At 38.4% G+C, this 19,536-nt stretch overlaps 2 protein-coding genes and 1 non-coding gene across 54 annotated transcripts in view; 2 read left to right on the forward strand and 1 right to left on the reverse strand.

Moving 5' to 3' along the window:
- The window catches only part of ARL6IP6 (ARF like GTPase 6 interacting protein 6), a 37,533-nt gene extending 24,332 nt beyond the window's left edge, over positions 1 to 13,201 (reverse strand). For 2 of the 3 annotated variants that reach the window (XM_081578063.1, XM_081578064.1), the window contains exons 1-3: positions 12,337 to 13,201; positions 10,854 to 10,904; positions 1,649 to 1,781 (exon numbers count right to left, since the gene is read on the reverse strand). In XM_081578063.1, the coding sequence (XP_081434189.1) occupies positions 1,649 to 1,781; positions 10,854 to 10,904; positions 12,337 to 12,736 (584 nt within the window). In that variant the 5' untranslated portion in view covers positions 12,737 to 13,201. The remainder of the gene's footprint in view (positions 1 to 1,648; positions 1,782 to 10,853; positions 10,905 to 12,336) is intronic. The other variant, XM_081578066.1, reaches the window with a different exon arrangement.
- On the forward strand, positions 6,190 to 6,296 carry LOC145543874 (U6 spliceosomal RNA). The gene has a single exon (XR_014081120.1). It is a non-coding gene; the product is annotated as a U6 spliceosomal RNA (small nuclear RNA).
- Positions 13,202 to 13,886: 685 nt separating the features above from the next.
- The window catches only part of PRPF40A (pre-mRNA processing factor 40A), a 57,938-nt gene continuing 52,288 nt past the window's right edge, over positions 13,887 to 19,536 (forward strand). For 24 of the 50 annotated variants that reach the window (XM_081578012.1, XM_081578026.1, XM_081578043.1 and 21 more), the window contains exons 1-2: positions 13,913 to 13,992; positions 15,235 to 15,366. Coding sequence is in view for 10 of the 50 variants with exons in the window: in XM_081577998.1 (XP_081434124.1) it covers positions 13,954 to 13,992; positions 15,235 to 15,366 (171 nt within the window). In the remaining 40 variants the exon portion in view is untranslated. Of the gene's footprint in view, positions 14,119 to 15,234; positions 15,367 to 16,713; positions 16,794 to 19,536 lie in introns of all 50 variants that reach the window. The other 26 variants (XM_081578030.1, XM_081578015.1, XM_081578027.1 and 23 more) reach the window with 5 other exon arrangements.

Consider the following 19,536-nt stretch of genomic DNA (forward strand, 5'->3'; position numbering starts at 1 on the left):
GGAGTCAGACTTGCTTTTGAAAGACCCGAGAAAGCCACTGAAGACTTTTAAACAGGGAATTGTGACTAAGATCTGTTTTTATAAAGACTGTAATACACAGGACAAATCAGAGTGAGAACCTGGGAGTAGGGGACTCCAAGGAGTCAAGTACCCTAGCCAAGACTTTAAATACAGCAAAAACACCGTGGGTGCTAAGACAAAGTATTCCAATAATACCTCAAAAGGCAAGAATGACTGGACTTGCTGAAGGGCTAAACAGAGTGAAAAAGGGTTTCAGGTCTTGATAAGTATGTGGATACTTATATCTTAGACAGACTAAAAATTTTAATAATTCTAAGTGCCAGGTGCTTTCTGACTCCAGGTGGCAAAATCTACTAAATACCTGGAAATATAGGACTAGAATTTAAGGGAGAAGTGAGACAAATAAGTAAAAGAAAAAAAAATAAAATTAAGGTTTTTTTTGGTGACTTATTGTATCATCTATATTAGACTCACACCCTCATTAAAGTTAACTGGTTGATGTCAATGAGCAGCAATAGAAAGTAACTCTGAATTGAATACTTAGCAAAATTAACTTTTGAACTGAATGGTACCCATGTAAACTATGTGAGGGCACTGCACCATTACATATAACTTAGTTTAGATTATTAATTAATCATTATCCACTCAAAACACACACACAAAATTTATTGGCAAGTATGTGATTTATGTTACATATATAGATAGGAATTTATTAAGATGTCTTAAATAAACTTACACATTTCATTTAAAGTGAAGTCAAAATTTTTAAAGATATAAGACAGAAAAATGAATTTTAAAATAACAAAAGACCATTAATAACAATGATTATTAGTAACTATCATTAGTATTAAACTTCTCATTTAGAGTCCCTCAAACAGATTTCACTTGATCTCTATGAGTTGTCCATGGGGTGGGCTGGAACTGGTAGTAACAACAGTACCAAGTATAATACTCTTGATAACATATGTATCATTAATAGAATTTATTTTCTACCCTTCATCCTCTTCTCTCACTTCTTCCAACCTTAGTTTGTAGGATAAACTAGAGGTCTTAGATGCTCTCATTTGCAAAATTGTATTTAAAACACGAGTCTTCCTAACATAAACAAACTAAATTAGAATACTGATTACCAAATTTTCTGAAACTCTTTGAAACAGAAAACACAGACCAAAGAAATTTAATGTTCCACTATAAAACAAATCTAATATTGTCTAGATATATAAGTTGGGGGGGTGCCATAAATGCTTGCTAATTATTACACAGAGTTTAAATCTGAGGAAAAGTTCAATTCAATTATTAAGTCTAACTATCCAAGCATGAATTTTTAATTCAGACTTCATAAACTGTTACAAATGAAATTTCATCCCAAAAGGATGAATAGCCGTCAAAGGTTCACACATCTTATCTTTTGAATTTAATTTTTAAAAACACCTCTCATTATCTACATATAGAGTTTAAAATATTCTTCTCCACTTATCTGAAGACCGAGCCAAGCTGTACTTTATAAAGATTGGGACCTCAACATATTATTTCAAAAGTAAGCAGCCTCTCGCTTCTATTTTAGTATGTTCAACAGAGCTGGAATGGGTTGGAAAAAACAAACAAAAAAAGAAATAGGAATACTTACTTGAACCTGGCAGGTGAAAGAGGAGTAGGAGGAAACATTCCTGGTTCAAAAGAATCAAAGTAAGTCACTGTCCAAGAAAAGCTGCAGCAGGAAAATCCAGCAGTTAGGGATATTGTAAGTAGAGTCCAGAATCCTTAATGGGGAAAGAGGAGAAAACCTGAATTATTAACACTAAAGCAATTTAAATTAACTCAGATCACATTCAGAAGATCATACATATTTCTAATCTTCTAAATTATATTTAAGTGATAAAAGAGATATGAGCCTAGGAGAAAATCTCTTGTGGAAGTGTAAAATATCAAAGCACAACTAGAAGTCCTATCAATGAATATTTTAATTCAATTATAATTTACTATGTGGAAAAGAGTACAAATTCAACTTAAAAATAAAGCTTTTATCTTCAGTTTTATAAAACTGAAACTGTGGGGAAAATGTCAAAACACTTCACTGTTAAAATAGCCTGACATTTTTTATTTAACTCTGTGATCATAGCTTGCTACTTTTTATTACTTAGTACCAAGTGATCCCTTTCTTTCTATACCATGAACTTTTGACATGAGTTAATTTTATTAGAGTGTCTACTCTTTATGACTTTCTTACAAACATTACAAACCCAATCTGATTCCTTAACTTTGCTTGGTACATAAAGAAATGTTACTTTCCAATTTATAAATGGGCTGGGATCCTAGATTTTCAGTCACACTGTAACTGCAATTTATGAGAGATATCAAGTCAAAAGCACAGTACTACAACGAGCTGTAAGAGGAAAGGGTTAAGATATGGAACAATGTGGGGAATAAACAGAGTGACTAACAGAAGAAATTAATTTGAAGGATTGAAGAGACACATTCAAATTGCCTCCTTCATACAGTTTACGAAGCACCACTACTGATGAGTGTATCCCAGGCCTCAGGAGTACACAGAAGAAAGGCTGAGAAGACTACAACAGAGGCTGACTTATGAATTACCAAATTACCTGGACGCACAAAACGCACAACCAAATATAGCTTTATTTTAGCAAGAAGTAGGAAAGAAATATGTGTACAGGACTGTCTGTAAACTAATTAAAACTCAGTAACAGACTGAGTTACTGAAAGAGAAACTCAGAGCAATGAAGTAATAAACAAATCTGTCGCAAAATATTTTTGAAAGATGAACCTAATTTTTTTCTACTGATCGTCCCCCTTCCCTTACCCCCTTTTTTCAAAAGATAAAGAACTTTGTGTTAACTGCCCTAGAAGGATGTGGCAAAGAAAGGAGAAACAGCCCTGTCTCTTTGGTTTTAATGTTGCAAAATTAAGGGAACTAGTAGGACAGATATAAGAAGGAGGAGGGTAAAGACAAAATATCTTGTATAGCAAGGATACAGAAAAAATGTGTAGAACAGAGAGACAGTGAGGGCTTTATCTGCAGATGAGAAAGAGTCCTGGTCTTGAAAAGTGGTGTGTGTGGTTGCATTTGTATGTGTATATGGAGAGGTGGTAGTGTTGCTGAGGCTTCCTGGTGGAGCCATCAAGAAGCCACACACACCAGAGAGGAATTGGAGCTGTATACAGAATCTTGGCGGATGGGCCGAGAGCCAAGTTTGCAGATGCCTCTGCCTTAAGTGGGGCATAGAAATAGCACATGGTCATGTGGCTTGAAAGCTGCTGCATCTGAAAGGCCATCCTGAACAGAATGCAAAATGTTTCAGCAGTAACTCATTTGAGCAAATGTCTTGAGGACTAGATTGTATTCCCATCCCAATATCCTGGCACAGTCAAACTCTAGAACCGTACTCAGTGTGGGACTGAGCAGAGAGAACCTGAGTAAAGACTGAGGGCAACCTTCCTGCCAACCCACAGACTGTACGGGGACTGCGGTGGAATGATGGAAAATTCTAAATATCTAAAAAAGTAAGAAAGACACAAAATAACCAACAATAACAAAATGTGAGGCTCCCAAAAGCCCATCAGGCTTTTTTACTCAGGTGCTTTAACAGAACACTTATCGGATTTAATACAAAAATATTCTTGAGTCTTCAGAAATAACTACTATTCTATGATCTAAGTGCCTGCCTCATTTTGGGCATTTTAGTTATTTTACATTCACTTTGAACTGATCAACAGTTACATCCCTGATAAAAGTCACATCACAACGATAGGGCTAAAAAAGTACATTGCAATACTGTAGTACATTGCAATACTGTGGTCTAGAAGTGTGTGTATGCTTCTGAAATTACTCAACTCATGTATGAACAAGCTTAGAAAAGCCACAAAAGTTGGCAGTTCACAGCTACATTTTTAAACAAAAATCCTGAAGCTAAAAATTTGATAACTTATGTTTTGTAAACCCATTTTACCAAGTTAACAAAATTTTTAAAAGGTACATAAAAATTAAGTTAGTCTTCCTTCCCCAATTTACCAACTGTTTCTAAAAGCAGTTTATTGTTCATCTTTTGTAAAAATTATAGGTAATGTAGATAGCTATGTACAAGAATGAGCCAGTTATGTAGCAATGTATGCCATGTATGTATTTTCTCAGTTTATTTTCCACAAATAGGATTCTCACTAGAAAAACTGTCCTGAACTTTTTCACACATTTTTGGAGACCCTCCATATCCAGTACACATAGCCACAATTCCACTGCATATTTTTATTATTGCACTTTTTCACTATTAAAAACAAAGCTGCAAGTAACATTCTTATACAGCTATACAAAGATATCTGTAACAAATTTCTGAACAACTGCTAAGTCAAAGGATACAGGTCTTTAAATACACACATCCTTGTTTCTTCTCTATAGTTAATTATCACCAGTTGATATGATGGAAATTTATGTGTTTCATCCACTGTAACCCCCTGGACTCAATGGTTTCACCTAAAGCATATACAAGCTGCTGCTGCTGCTGCTAAGTCGCTTCAGTCGTGTCCGACTCTGTGCGACCCCATGGACGGCAGCTCACCAGGCTCCGCCGTCCCTAGGATTCTCCAGGCAAGAATACTGGAGTGGGTTGCCATTTCCTTCTCCAGTGCATGAAAGGGAAAAGTGAAAGTGAAGTCGCTCAGTCGTGTCCGACTCTTAGCGACCCCATGGACTGTAGCCTACCAGGCTCCTCCATCCATGGGATTTTCCAGGCAAGAGTACTGGAATGGGGTGCACAAGAGTAGGTGGGAAATTTCTATTCTAATCCCTTTACTGGAGTTTTATCTTCACTTACCTAATTGGGGAGATCGTTTTTCAAAATATATGATTTTTATTTCAAAGTATAGTTATTTTTCTAGAAATATGATGGCAGCTCTGTGTTTCTAAAAAAGCTTCCAGCAAAGAAAGATTATGATATGTTGTAAACATTTCAATATTATTTAGCAATTTCAGGCTTATAGAGATGAGATGACTTTCAGAAGTTTTACGAAGTCAGAGATGTAAGCAGAAACAAACAGAAAAACAAAACAAAAATCTCCCATATTCCCATACTGGGAAAGGTTTCTTATTAAAAAATGTTAAACTATCAATTACATTCTTCTAAGATGTATCCCTGTCATAAATAAACAATAGGACGAGATGTGACCACATATTGATAAATTCCAAGTCCTGTTTTAGAGCTTCTGACATTTGAAATGTTTAAGTAAACTAGCATACTATGAAATATAATGCAGTAATAAAAAAAGAATGAGGTAGAACTGTTTACTGATACAGAATGAACTCCAAGATATTTTAATGAAGCTGCAGCATATGCATGATTATAAATATTTTTTCTATAGCTGTGATAAAACCACATATCTTAAGTTATTATACTTATTATACACATATAAGCAAATAGAAAAAGACCTGAAAATACACAAGTAGATTAATGGTAACCTTTGCTTTAAAGGAATTTTTTTCATGAGACTATAATTCATATAACTAAGTTATGAAATTAAAAATCAAAATTAATTTAAGTTAGTTTTATAAGCTATAAAAACCATAACCAGCTGGCTACTAATAAAAGCTTTGATGGACTCATGCATAAAACTCATCAACAATTTTTATGGTAAGCAAATGTGTGCAACTTTATCAAAAAGCTGGACAGCTGTGGGTCTTCAAACTTATTTCCAAGTACAGGAGCAGAGGAAAGGGGTCTTTCCTCCCCTACCAGAGCCTTCTGACCTGAACACACAGTTGGAGTACAGCAGTTGCACTGATAAAGGTCTCCACAATCTGCCACTCAGCTTGCAGGAATTCCACTCCCTTTCCTATTAAAAGGTTAAGGAGTGGAAGGGAATATTCTGACTGGAACTGATGAAACTTGAGTTAAATACCATTTGTATTTTATTTTATTTTAAAATAAAATAAAATAAAAATAGAGCACACTACCTTGGATTTGCTAATATTAATATATAGTCCTGAGAATGTCTCAACTATTTTCTCTTCTGCAAATAAATACTTTAAAAAAAAAAAAAATACCATTTGTAGTTTCCAATCGTGTTAAATCATCATATTCACAAGGCAAACTTTAAAAAAAACTTTTTTATTATGAACAATTTCAAACATACACAAAAGTAGAAGAAAGAATACAATGAGTGCTCACTTTGGCAGCACATATACTAAAATTGGAACAATCCAGAGAAGATTAGCATGGCCCCTGTGCAAGGATGACATGCAAATTTATTAAGTGTTCTACATTTTTTGGAAGTAATCTAGATGTCCATTGACAGATGAATGCATAAAGAAGCTATGGTACATGTATACAATGGAATATTACTCAGCCAACTTAGCTCCATAATCTGTAAAACATCTTCATTCTAAGATTTTTAAACAATTTGAATGCTCAAGCCAGTGACTTCCACCCCCACTCCTTTCCAATCACCTGCCATTAGCATTTGCCCATTTACAAACAGTATCAAATAAATTAGTAGGCATAGACTCATAAAAGATGAAAAAGAATGTTATACATATTTTAGCAAAAGGGGATGGTTTGTGTTTTTGCCTTCGTCCTCTCTGTTGAATGACACCTGGTTGGGCATACAATAGTTTTCCGGAAAATAACCAGGTGGTAAACATCCTCAGCTTAGCTTGCCATCAGGTCTCTTTCCCAACTACTTAACTCTGATGTTTTAGCGTGAAAGCAGCCATAATCAATATATAAAACAATGGGGCACAGGTACGCTACAACGAAATTCAATTTACAAAAAAAGGTAGCAGATCAGGTTTGGCCTGAGGGCCACAGTTCACTGACCTCTGCTCTGGAAGATTCCATCAAAATTATTTTATTCTTTTTAGCATAGTTGAGAATAACTGATGAGTAATATTAAATGATTCCTAATATAATACAATAACAAAGTGTTTCCAGATACAGGAAAATAAGATCATTAAAATCTTATAATGTATCTTAGATATATAAAAGGGGCCAATGCACCAATAAGGTAATTTCAAGATCAAATAAGCTTTATTCTATCAAAAAAAATATATCTCAATTTTCTCTTTATTCTGTGGAAGGTCCTGTAAGTAAGAGTAAATGACATGAAATAATTCTTACAAAAAGAACTGCTCAAGAAAATTTAAAAATGAAGACTGGGTCCAACAGACCCTGAGAGGATACTGAGAGTGCAGCCAATTAGGTGACTTGAACTTCGATCTAGGAGACTAAGGACAGGGTCTGAAATTTCATAAATTCAGAGTAAGAAAATCTTCAGGGTTCGTTTGTTTGTTTGCTGTTGATATAACTGAGGAATAAGAACTACTAGACTAGTGGTTCTTGTAAACTAGCAGCATGAATATCACCTAGAAACTTATGGGGAATGCAAATTTCTGGGCTCCACCTTATCCTTACTGAAACAGAAACTCTAAAGACTAGGTGAAGCCCAGCAAAATGCTTTAACAAGTTTTCCAGGTGATTCTGATGCTAACTCAAGTCTGACTTCATTAGCCTAAGAAACATCCTTTCCATCAGCTGGGCCAGCTGGGCCACACTAACAATAATAAACCAATTTCTTGGGAAATAGATCTCCTAATGGAGAAGGCAATGGCACCCCACTCCAGTACTCTTGCCTGGAAAATCCCATGGATGGAGGAGCCTGGTAGGCTGCAGTCCATGGGGTCACGAAGAGTCAGACATGACTGAGCGACTTCACTTTCACTTTTCACTTTCATGCACTGGAGAAGGAAATGGCAACCCACTCCAGTGTTCTTACCTGGAGAATCCCAGGGACGGGGGAGCCTGGTGGGCTGCCGTCTATGGGGTCGCACAGAGTCGGACACGACTGAAGCGACTTAGCAGCAGCAGCAGCAGAGCTCCTAATGCCTGGTTCTCATTACTACTTTTACGTGTTAAGGGGAGACCTGTAATGACTTAATGACTAATAATTCAGCTACACACTGATAATTCCGGATAATGACCTATATTGTTTTTGCCTTGCTACCATGCCTAAGCTATCTGATGGCATAAAAATTCTAATATACACTATCATGAGTTTTGATTTAGAAGGAGTATTTTATATTTATGGATGCAGGATAGTTGGGAATACCAGGTGAAATGACACATTTTTGGCATACTGTAAAAGTTCAGTACTGTTGTTAATTGTTGAACATGCTTTCCACACTTCCTTATACCTGTGCTTCTTTTAAACAAAGTTTTTCTCATTAGGAGTTACAGTCATTCATTACAAACAACAGAGATTTAAAAAAAAACTAACTATAATTTCAAAATTCAGATAAACTAACAGTTTGGTTGTATCCTTCCAGTGTTTTAGGGCTTAACAGTTTGGTTGTATCCTTCCAGTGTTTTAGGGCTTTTTTCTCTTCTTTTTTTGCCTTGGTTCTTTTACTGTTATCAGCAATATACAAAATTTTACAGACTCTACTGCAGAATAGGATAACATATTTGTGAATTTTTGAATGAAATATTAGAGTTACCCTACCCAGCTACAGAAAGTACTGTATTATTTCCTTAATAGACTGTGGGCTCAAATTATAAGGTTTGTATTATACACTCACTAAAAAGCTCAAGTTTATGGTTTCAATCAGCTTTCACTGCGAGGAAGAAACTGAGTCCGTTGCTACCAACTTGCACCTTTCTAAGAGAGTGGGTCATTTCCCAACACATCCTTTCCCTTGGAAATTTTTACCATATTTCTAATGTTCTATATCATTCAATTATGATGGTACAAAGTCTCACTTATCACTCTGCAGAAGAAAAGAAATCAATCAACTCTTTAAATGAGCAGGCTTCATCTTTGTCAGTTATCTCTTCTCTGGAAAATGTGTAGAAGCCTGGAAACATCTCAAGCATAAAACGAGCAGTAAATGGGCAGCTAAAAAACAAAAAGCCCTTGACACTGCAAGATGCTAGGAATCTGCTCCTAGCCACAAAAGGGACTTAAAAGGTAACCACTAACTCTAATAGATGTCATAGGAACCAAAGATCAAATTTAAAAACTTTTTAGACACTGAAGGAACTCCACAAAGAATGATTACAATTTCTGTATAGTACTATTTACAGTGTTTGTAAAAGTACTAGCACTACATTTGATAACAACAGTCTCAGATTAAGGAGTGTCTGCTAAAGGCAATTCCTTCTATTATTTTATGCACTTATTTCAAGTTTGCCTCAAATAAAAGATGATTTATCATTCTGATACTTTCCTAGTTATAAAACTAGGAAAAAATGTAAAAATTGGAAACAGGACTAACTGCGAAACGTGATAAAATTTGGGAAAATGTTGATAGAAAAGCAAATGTGGAAAATTAAACAGCTCGATGTTATATATGATTAGTGCAATCAACTTGGCCAGAAAATAACTTTAAGGAGGAATGGCTGGAATGTGATTTTCAACTAAATGACCTGAAGTTTTATTTTATTAATTTATCTGAAAAATAGGCTTACAGGACAATTATAAAAGGAAAGCCCTACGAACTCTGCAGTGTGATTCCATCGCCACCCAGGGAAGATTTGGGGAGATAAGTTCCAAAGCCAGCCGAAAGTATTAATCACATCTCATTGGTAGGACTACCTCACTAGTTAAGATGAACACTGCAATAGCCTAATCCTGTTAGCCATTAGGATCAATCAACTCCCAAAGGCACTGATACAGTGCTCATCATGAACCTTTTTTAAAAAGCTGAAATGGGGCTCCCCATGAATATTTCTTTCACCGAAACAAGCATGAGAATAGCAGTGTCTCAGCTCCTTTGGAAATTAAGTTTCTTACCAGGCATTTAGGCTTATATATTGTTCCTTTCAGTCAAGAGTTGACAGATCAATAAATGCTATGAAAAGCCTTATGATCACTGTTGATTTCAGAGATGCAACAGCTTAACAACACACAGCGGCACACTAACAAAATGAGTAACTGAAAAGGACACGTTTTCTCATGCCAGAAGTTAAGACAAGCACAGACAAGTTTTCATGGGCCATCTAGCAAACTAATCTGTTCATAATTTGAAGATAAAAGCTTCCCCTTCTACAAAATCAGGTGGACTCTGTTGTCCTAATCATGAGGACATTCACCTTAAAGAAGTAATTTAAACAGTTTAGCTAAGATTGGGGGAGGGAATAACAAGTAAGATAGGCTCTCAATCATTTTCCATACCCTCATCCCCAATTCAGAGTGATCAGCCAAATAAATTATAGCAAATAGGAGTAAAATATGCCAGACAGGTAAAATTCTGAACTCTTCACAATCATTTTGGCAGAGAAAAATAAAGATTAAATAACAACTGAATTTTTTACTACAAATCTGTAAACTAGCATTCTACTGACATTCTACAGAAACTCAGGTCTGTCTTTTTCCTAGTCATAACTAGCTTGTGTTAAGTATACCCAATGCTTTTCATATTTTTTAAAAAACCAAGTTGCTTATAAGGAGATTTGAACTTAAACTTCTTCTGAGGCCTGCTTAAGATGTTATCTTTGTTAAGTCTGTGAGGAAATGTTTGTTTGTTTGTTTACTTCCTGGGAAGAAGTGTAGAGAGGCTTTTCCAAAAGGTAACTAAAAAATGTTAAGTATTCTCTGGGTCTGTTACATACAGTTGTGTTCAAAACATATTCCTAGTGTGTCTGGCAAACAAACATATACTCATACATAAAAAGAAAGTCTAACAAAACATACCACATACATATACAAATGAACAAGAGTGAAACAACATCGCACAGGGAACATATTAAGTATTTTATCCAAACCTGTATATCATTAAAACATAAAAAACAAAAGTGAGCTCAAAAATCAAGTGACAATAAGGTCCATACCTAACAGTCCAGTGTTTACATCTTCATTCTTCAAATTTTCAGCATGTAACTCTGTAAACACAAAAAGAGATGATTTTATAACTTGAACAGAAGCTCAAAGGCTAGAAAGACACAGAGTTCTCGAAACTGCTCTGGAGCTGGAAACAACTGGGTTCAAACCTGGATTCCATTTCCTAGCTATGTGACCTTCAGTAAGCAAAGAAGATGTCTTTGTGATCAATTGCTTTGTATTTAAAATGGGAATTTTTATTCCCAAGACATTTAATACAAGGCAAATTACTAGCTTTTGAGTTCAGCTCTTCCTTCTTCAAAATAAGCGCAGTTTAAGGTCTTCTGCAATGCACTTCCCCTTACCAAGTTTTATGACTTTATGAACAAAGGCAATCTGAGTAAAAGAGAAATAACTACCTACAAGACAAAACTGAGCTGCTTTGAAAAAATGGGGGAGGGGAGTGGTAGAGGAATGAAACACTGGCACCCAAATATTTAACACTGACAGTTTACACCCAGTACCATTGTACAAAGAGGTCAAACTCTCACATTAACATGCCAATCTGTCTTCTGTATGAAAATCAAGCATGGAGAGGTGTTAGATGCCATGAACAGCTCATGAGGGGCCTGAAGCAATGAGGGAAAATAAAAACTATAATTAAACAGATTTAATTCTACTTAGTGAAGTGAAACTAATACTCGAGTGAGGTGTTGGGTGCTTTTCATACAACAAACTAAGGTAGTTTTTTTTCCAATAACTTAGCCAAAATCACAGTTAGAACTGAGGTTTCAACTCAGGTCTGATTCTTCCCACGGTAAAATATCCAAACACATAATACATTTGTACGAGTTCTGGAAAACCTATCAAGGCATATTTCTATTTCAACCTGGCCAGTATTTCAACTTCAGACACGGAAATGTAAAACCATTAATCAGAGAAAGTACAGACTATCTTGCTCTGCAACAGAATTTCACCAATACACTGGGTTGCAAACCTAGTACAAAACCCAAGAGGGGCTATTTTACCTAAGTAGACATTTTGGGCTGTGCAATGGAATCCTTGTTCTTCAGGAATTCAATATGTACAGAACAGATGGATTGTACACCTCTAACCATTTGCGGATTAAAGTCTTCTTGTAAATTACCCTTTTCACCGCCTTCCTTTAAGGACAGCTGTTTTGCATTTTGCTTGATTTTACCAATATTTTATCCCCAAGTGTTCACTGACTTCATTATTTCTTCAAGACTACCAATCTAGCAAGATCATTTCTTAAAATGGGCCTCCTGGTCAGCAACCAAAGTCTTCTACTTTTAACAAAAGAGAAGACAAAGGGGAAGACCAAAGAAAGGTGCGGATGAGGCGTATGGATGAAACCAGCTACCAAGCTTGCCGCCTTCGATGGGGGCGAGGGCGATGAAGGCAAGGGCCACGTCCAGGCTCAACTGAAGTAAACTCTGGATAGACTTTCAAGGCCCAGGCTTCCTTCTGTACCTTTTACGATCAGATAGGTGATGGCGAGCAGGCAGGCAAGGAGGATGGCGAACAGCAGCGAACAGAGAATTGAGAGGACCTGGACCGGCCAACGCCGAGCCAGGGCTTTACCACCCGCATCCGCCGAGAAAATGCCATTGCGTTTATCGGGCAGAACCGGAGATCCGTCCCCATCTGGCCGGAGTATCGAGTTCTTTCTGTGTTTCGACGACGACCCGGCCGAGAACTCCGCCCGCAAATCACGGGCAACTTGGTCGCATCCCTCCTCCTCTTCGACTTCGCCCTCACCCCAGCTATCTCCCTGACTGAAAACGGAATACGCAGGTCGAGCGAAAGGGACAGGGGTGCCGAGGCGGCGGCGCATAGGGGCCGAACGCCTCCCACTCTCCACAAACGACATGGCGGGAAAGACAGTCAGACCCTCGGAGGTCCAGCGTCGCCCATCCGCCCCGCCCCGCGGTCGCAGTAGCCAATGAGCAGCTGGGCCCCCCGCGGCCTCCACCACTAGGCCCAGGCGCGCAGGGGTGCACAAGGGTGCGCGCTGGGGCAAGAAAGGTGCCGTGGGGCCGAAGAGAGGCTGAGCGCCCCTGGACCAGAGCACGACCCGCAAGCAGTACGAGGGAAGGCGAGCCGAGGCCCAAGGCAGCCGAATTTCCTCTCCCTGCAGCGTTTAGTCTCTCCGCCAGAAACCTCCGCCACCTTCGCGTCACCTCTAAACTAGCGCTTGCCTTCGCAGTCCCAAAGCCCCACCCCTTCTACGCCCGGTCCTAGCGCCCCCCGATACCCGCTAACACAAATTCCCGAACCTGTTTCCTTTCTCCCATCTTCTCTACACCTGCACTCTCCCTCGGCTTCCCTCATTAACGGAAGCTCAACGCCTGGCACCCTCATCTCCCTTAACTGCCCAATACCGCCTTCCCTTTCACATTGTTCTCCCCGCCCCTTCCACAACTTCCTCCCACACCGCTGTGCATGCCTCCACCCCCGCCCCACCCTGGCGCGCGATGGCCAGCTGGTGTGTAAGGAGCTCGAACCCGCCCCGACTACCCCTCCTCTAGCTTGCCCCGCCCCCTTCTTCCGCCTCTAGTTCCGCGCGCACGCTACTGGCTCTGGTCACCGCTAGAGCTAGAGGCTGCTTACCCACCCCCATCCTACCCTACCCCACCCCTGGCGGCCTCAGGTTTGTGGGGCATAGGTAATTCGGGCGGGGTGACGGGGGTTGAAGGTGGCAGGCCTCCACTGGTCTACCCGCTACGGGTGTGACAGTCTAAGTTCGGGAAGCTGGGACACCGTTGTCTTCCCTTCCCCGGGGAAAGTTGATGGAGTTTTCCCTGAGGGGAATCGGCGCAGAAACTTCTTCCGTCCCCCTCCCCCAACTCCATGCAGGCGACGCTGCGTTAGGCTGAGGCTGGGGGCGAATCGCTGAAGAGCTGCGAGTCGGCAGCGCAGTCTGATTGGACAGCGGGGAAGCCTGTCAGCTTACTGGCCCCGCTGATCCCGCCCCATAGCGCAGGGCAGCCTTTAACCTTTGGCCCCAGTCGGCGCCAGCCACTCAGATCGCTTCTTGTTGGTATGTGTAGCGGCAGTGGCCGCCGGCGGAGCAGTGTGAGCCCGACGATGAGGCCGGGGACGGGAGCCGAGCGTGGAGGCCTCATGGTGAGTGAAATGGAGAACCATCCTCCCTCGCGGGGTCTCGGGGACGGGGAGCGGAGATTGTCCGGCTCAAGCCTCTGCTCCAGCTCTTGGGTCTCTGCTGACGGCTTCCTGAGGAGACGGCCCTCGGTAAGGGAGCGGTGGGGCAAGGGGAAAGCGGCACAATGAAAAGCGGAGTCAGACAGACAGGAAGCATTCTCCAAAAGGAGAAGAAGATGAGAGTGGACGAAGGAAGAGCTCGAGATGGTGGGATTTGTTCCGAGGGAGAGAAATGGAGAGCGGGGATGCACAAAGGAAAGGAAGTGGGACCTTGGAAGTTCTCAGTAGGTTCGGCCTGGACAGATGCGCGGTGGAGGTGCTGGGCCCTGGGCGGGGTGAGCGTTTTGGAGAGGTAGGCCGGGTTAAGCAGGGAGGGGGAGGTGGAGACGGAGACTTTTCCGTAGACTTAACAGAGTCTGCCAGAATCTTAGTTAATAGTAGTGGTGTTCGCAGCGGGAGGATAGCTGGGAGAATTGGCAGCAGATAACTACCTGGTTTTACGACCTGGAACAATGGACACAAGTAAAGAAAGGAGTTGTCTTATAAAAAGCGCATTAAGGTGCCTAAATTAGTTGTTTACGTTTAGTGTTCGTAAATAACAAAGCTTAGTCTTTGGAGGGAAAAATATTTTTTTTGCATAAGTAATTTTAGCTGTGCTAAAGATTCTATTAGGAAATAATATGTTTGTTTGTTAGGAGTGAAGTGTCCCCGGGTACCGACGCTGTCTTTTATAAGACCAGCCCTCATCTCAGTTAATTGGGTAAATTTTCAGCATTTTAAAGCTTAAAATCAGCTTAGAAATGAATTTGATAATGTGACGTTATAGAATAAACATAGTTGGCTATCTTATATCTGTGAAGTAGGACAAAGTTGTGGTTTTCACCATAACAGTTAAGCTGGCCTTCACATGCATTTCCTCCCAGTTTAGCAGGCTGACTGGCAATTGATTAAATCAGCATGCTCTAAAAAACTATGAATTAGGTGTCCAGTACTGATTTTAATTTTTCTGTTTTCTGAATTTTGGTCAAGTTCAAGCTCATAAACACTAGTGCAATTCTTTAAGACAAGAAAGTATAAACTAACTCAGTAATTGAGTCAAACATTAGCCAAATATTATGTCATGCACAGAACTGATTTGTAGGAATCAAATTTTTGAGAAGCATTTATTGAAACTTGGCAAATTTTTAAATTTTCCCTCTTTTTCAGATGGGGCATCCTGGCATGCATTATGCCCCAATGGGAATGCATCCTATGGGTCAGAGAGCGAATATGCCTCCTGTACCTCATGGAATGATGCCACAAATGATGCCCCCAATGGGAGGACCACCAATGGGACAAGTAAGAATGTTTTGTTTTGTATTTATTTGTTTACTTTTGCCTGTGGTATTATGTCAAAGAATTTCAAAATCTGGGTCAATACTTGGAACTGTTTGTTTCATTTTATGTCAGAATGTTTTTAAGTAAATGAAATGTTCAATAATCATGACACTAATCAAATTTTGATTGTATTGAAAAGTCTTCTGTATAAGAGGTTTGCTTCCTGCAGTAACAAAGCTGAGTTGTTTTTATTTTATTTTGTATTTTTAATTTAAAAGTAGCAATGTATCTCTAAGCTTTTGAGTTTATTGGCTTTACTCCCCCCGAGAATGTCAACTGAAGTAATTTGCTATGTCAGTACAATCTATATCGGTGGACGTTGTACATGCATAGAATCTGAAAACAGCAATTGTTTAGGCCTTTGACTTAGAATGAATTTTATTTCTGAAATAGCTTCCTGTCGTGTGTGTGGTGGGGGTGGGGGTGGGAAGATTCTACTCGGATTTGCTTCTTCATAGGATGGTGCCAAATAGGTAGATTATTTTCCACTTATACTAGTTTGCTTTTTTGTTTTCTTAAATGCTTATTGCTTCTGCACTCCTGCTTTTGAGCTAGCTATCCCTTCCATCTCCAGCATAAATTGTAAACAGACATTTTGTGGGAGTGATTTGGACCAAAAGGTTTTAATGCTGACTCAATGAATTCAGTAAAACTGAATTCCTAGAAAAACAGTGAAGAAAGGTAACAGGTTTGGTTACCGTAAATAATTTTTTGCCCCCTGCTAGGTTCTGTAATACACTTATCCTTTGGTGGCTGGGTTCTTTCCATTTAGTATCTGGATAAATCATCAACTGTTCAGGCTAACTATTTTGGAAAGCCAGTCAATTAGGTATGAGTTTTCTGCCAGTTGGGGGCATCATTTGCTTTGATAATCATTTAAACCTTGATGGTTTGAGTTATTGGTGAAATTGCAGTGGAGAAAGGAGCTCACTCTGTGTCTTTTTTTTTTTTAAACTCAAGAGTAGAAGGGCTTAATGTCAAGTGGTTTATCCTCTTTTTTATTTGGAATATAGCCCTTAATTTTGTATAAAAGTCTTTATTCAAAGGCACCAGGCCCAAAAGATTCTACTTGTAGGAGTTCTTTAAATAAAAGAACTATTTATGTTACTTTAGGATAACACAAGTTTTAAAATTCCCAAGGTGATGGAGAAACAACTCTGATTCCTCTTCTGTTTCATTCCATCTCTAAACAGCAAGGAGCTCTTCTTGTTTTCTTGGTAGAGCTGCTCTAACTAGATAATGAGCTTTAAAAAAATATTTATTCTTTAAATGCTCTGGTTCTTATTTAAAATTAGTTTCTTTCCACAGAAAGATAAAATAAAACAATTTGCTACTGCCAGATGCTTCTCTCTTTTCTGGGGCCTTCTGTTTCCATTGGGCCAATCAAGGTAAGTTTTGCAAGGGATTGACCTGCTTACCCTTGCTGTATTGGTGCTATTGCACTACCAAAACCAAGATACCAGCTAGTCATTTCGAGTAACATGCAGATATTATTTTATTTTTTAAGTATTCATGTATCTCATTGACATAAGCTGGTCACAGTTTGCTTTATGGCCCTTTCTCTTTACTTTATAGTGACCATCTTCCTAGTAAGGTTATTTGCTACTTGGTACACATTCATTCAGATACTTTTACCTCGTGGTTTTCTTCTCCATTTTTCCTAGGCCAGGCTATGCCCTTTAGGCTTTTGAGCCTTTATGCTCGCCCTGACTAGGTATGTGAAAGTCTGTTTGTCTCTGTTGGCTCCTTTTAGGATAATGATTGAATGACTTAAGGGTCCAGCTTTGAGGAAATCAAGAGAATCCATTTTTTTTCCCCCTTAAGTTAGATTATTCCCTTTTTTCCCTCTTGGTATCTAACAAATATGGAGCCCAAATCTTGGTAAAACTAATTTTTTTTAGGTGTTACAGCAGACTGAGAGGGCATGAATAGTATAATCATGTATCCAGGAATCGAATTGAAAGCCCTGTAAAAAACTACCTTAAAATAAGTTGATTAAGTCTCAAACTTGATCTTTCTTTCTGCATCATGTCTTCTTTCTACCCAACCTCAGAAGTGTTAGTGAGCAGTAAGTGGTCAGAAGATAATAAGAAGCAGGGTGCCTATATAGTTGGCTGCAGTGACACAAAGTTGATAGGGTTCTGCCATCCAATTTTAAAAAGTTAATTCACAGATTCTTTAGACTTTGCAACTGAAGGTTATGGAACCTTCATGTATATTGTCTAGTTCACATCAAGATCTCATTCTGGGGCCAGCTGAGGACTAGAATTGGTGGCAGTCTTACTTGCTAAATGATTGTGGTATTTGGAATGCTATTGAACGTGACATGAGATTTTAGAACTTGTTTGTAAAATAATATACAGACTAAACATAACAGTCTACATTAGCTAGAGTTTGTATTTTTTGAAATTACAGCAAATGATTTTTGATTAAAGGAGTAGTATGTTTTCATTTGTTTTAATTCAGAAGATAACCTAGAAGGCCCTTTTTAGAATTCAGACTGAATCTGTTAGTAGTAATAAGCATTTGGAAATTATCAAATAGGGCTTAATAATACTCTTTGAAGTTTATCCTGTAAGTTAAACTTACCTTTCTTATTGTACAGTAGCTTCAGATGGGAAAGTTTTGCTTCTACTTTGATAGAATTATAGGATCTTACAGTTGGAAGGGACCTTACAGGTTGTATAAATGTTATTTCCAGTAAGAGATTATATTGAGATATGTATGAAGCTGTCTTCTTTCTCCATGTGTATTGTAAATAATGTTTTGCTTTAAGGTATTTTCACATCTTACTCTTCTGTTGTCTTTTCTACAACATAAACCAACTTTATACAGATGATTTTGTCTCCACTTAAGCCCAAGAGAGTCTTCCTCCCTATCTTTTTTCCCCTTTCTTTAATTCTTAATTTTTCTTTTCTTTTAATGAGAAGAGTGGAGTAAAAGAATTAAGGTCCCTTTCAGCTCTAACAGCCTATGATTCAATTTAGATCATTTGATAAAGATAGATGATATATATAAGATTTTATGGGTTGATATATAAGAAAATAAATTCTTTTAGTAATGCCTCCCTAATTCTAGTTATTCACTGTTTTTTCTTTTTGCTTTTGTTAGTTAAATTGATAAATGAATAATTCCTCTTTAAGTTGGATTTTCTTGTTCTCATATTGAATAAGGCAGGTTTTTATAGACCTTATTTCTATTCGTGTTGCTATCTGAAATACATCATGCCTTGGATATTGTTATAACTTTTTAGCTAGTTTTCTTGCTTCAAGCTTGTCCCATCAAAAACTTTAGATTTCAGTGAGTTATTTTCTTGCCCTAGAACTTCCAGTGTTTTCCTGTGCCTATAGCTTAATATCTAGTTTCCACAACTTAACTTTCAGTGATCTCCTGTTGTATAATTCAAAGCATGATTCTGAGCTGCATGCCTTTGCATTCCCTAATGTGAACTTGGACTGGTCTTCTCATGATATTTTGAGTGATTGTATTATTTCACGACTAAGTTTGTGTTTTTCTTGCTCTCCTGCCCCCATCTCATTACCACTGTGAACTTTATTTACCTAAATTCTGCCATTTCAAGTCCTGCCTTCTCCAAGAGGTCCTCAGCAATAAATTTGCCCAGCATACATCTCCCCTTCAGATTATCAAAATAAAATCCTATGTAATCTGCCCATAACTCTTACTATTTCACTTATTCTAGCCTTGTTTTATTATGGTTTACTTCCTTTGTCTTTTCAATGAATAATAGATTGTAAGCTCTTAGAGGGCAGAGGCTGTGATCTGAACTTTTAAGAAGTCTGTAGTGCTGAGCACAGTTCTTGGCACATCATGGGTGCTCAGTAAATTACTTGTTGAATGAATGAAACAAACACAGATACTCTTTCCTACAATATAAACCAGGAGATTAGTCAGTTACATGTAACTTTTCAGTAGTTGCTTATGATTTTACATTGTTACCACTTATTTTTAGAGTCTGCCTTTACTGTTGATTTTTCATTTGACACAAATGGAAGATAAATAAGATGAAATACATAAGTAATTTTTGTTTGGTGAGTAAAACTAAAGAAGTTACTTCCATTTACTTTAAATTACAGGCAAGTGTATTTCTGTCTTTATGACTTCATTGGTGAT

This window comes from Giraffa tippelskirchi, chromosome 3, assembly GCF_054371585.1.
Source record: "Giraffa tippelskirchi isolate mGirTip1 chromosome 3, T2T-mGirTip1v1.2.pri, whole genome shotgun sequence".
Taxonomy (NCBI): domain Eukaryota; kingdom Metazoa; phylum Chordata; class Mammalia; order Artiodactyla; family Giraffidae; genus Giraffa; species Giraffa tippelskirchi.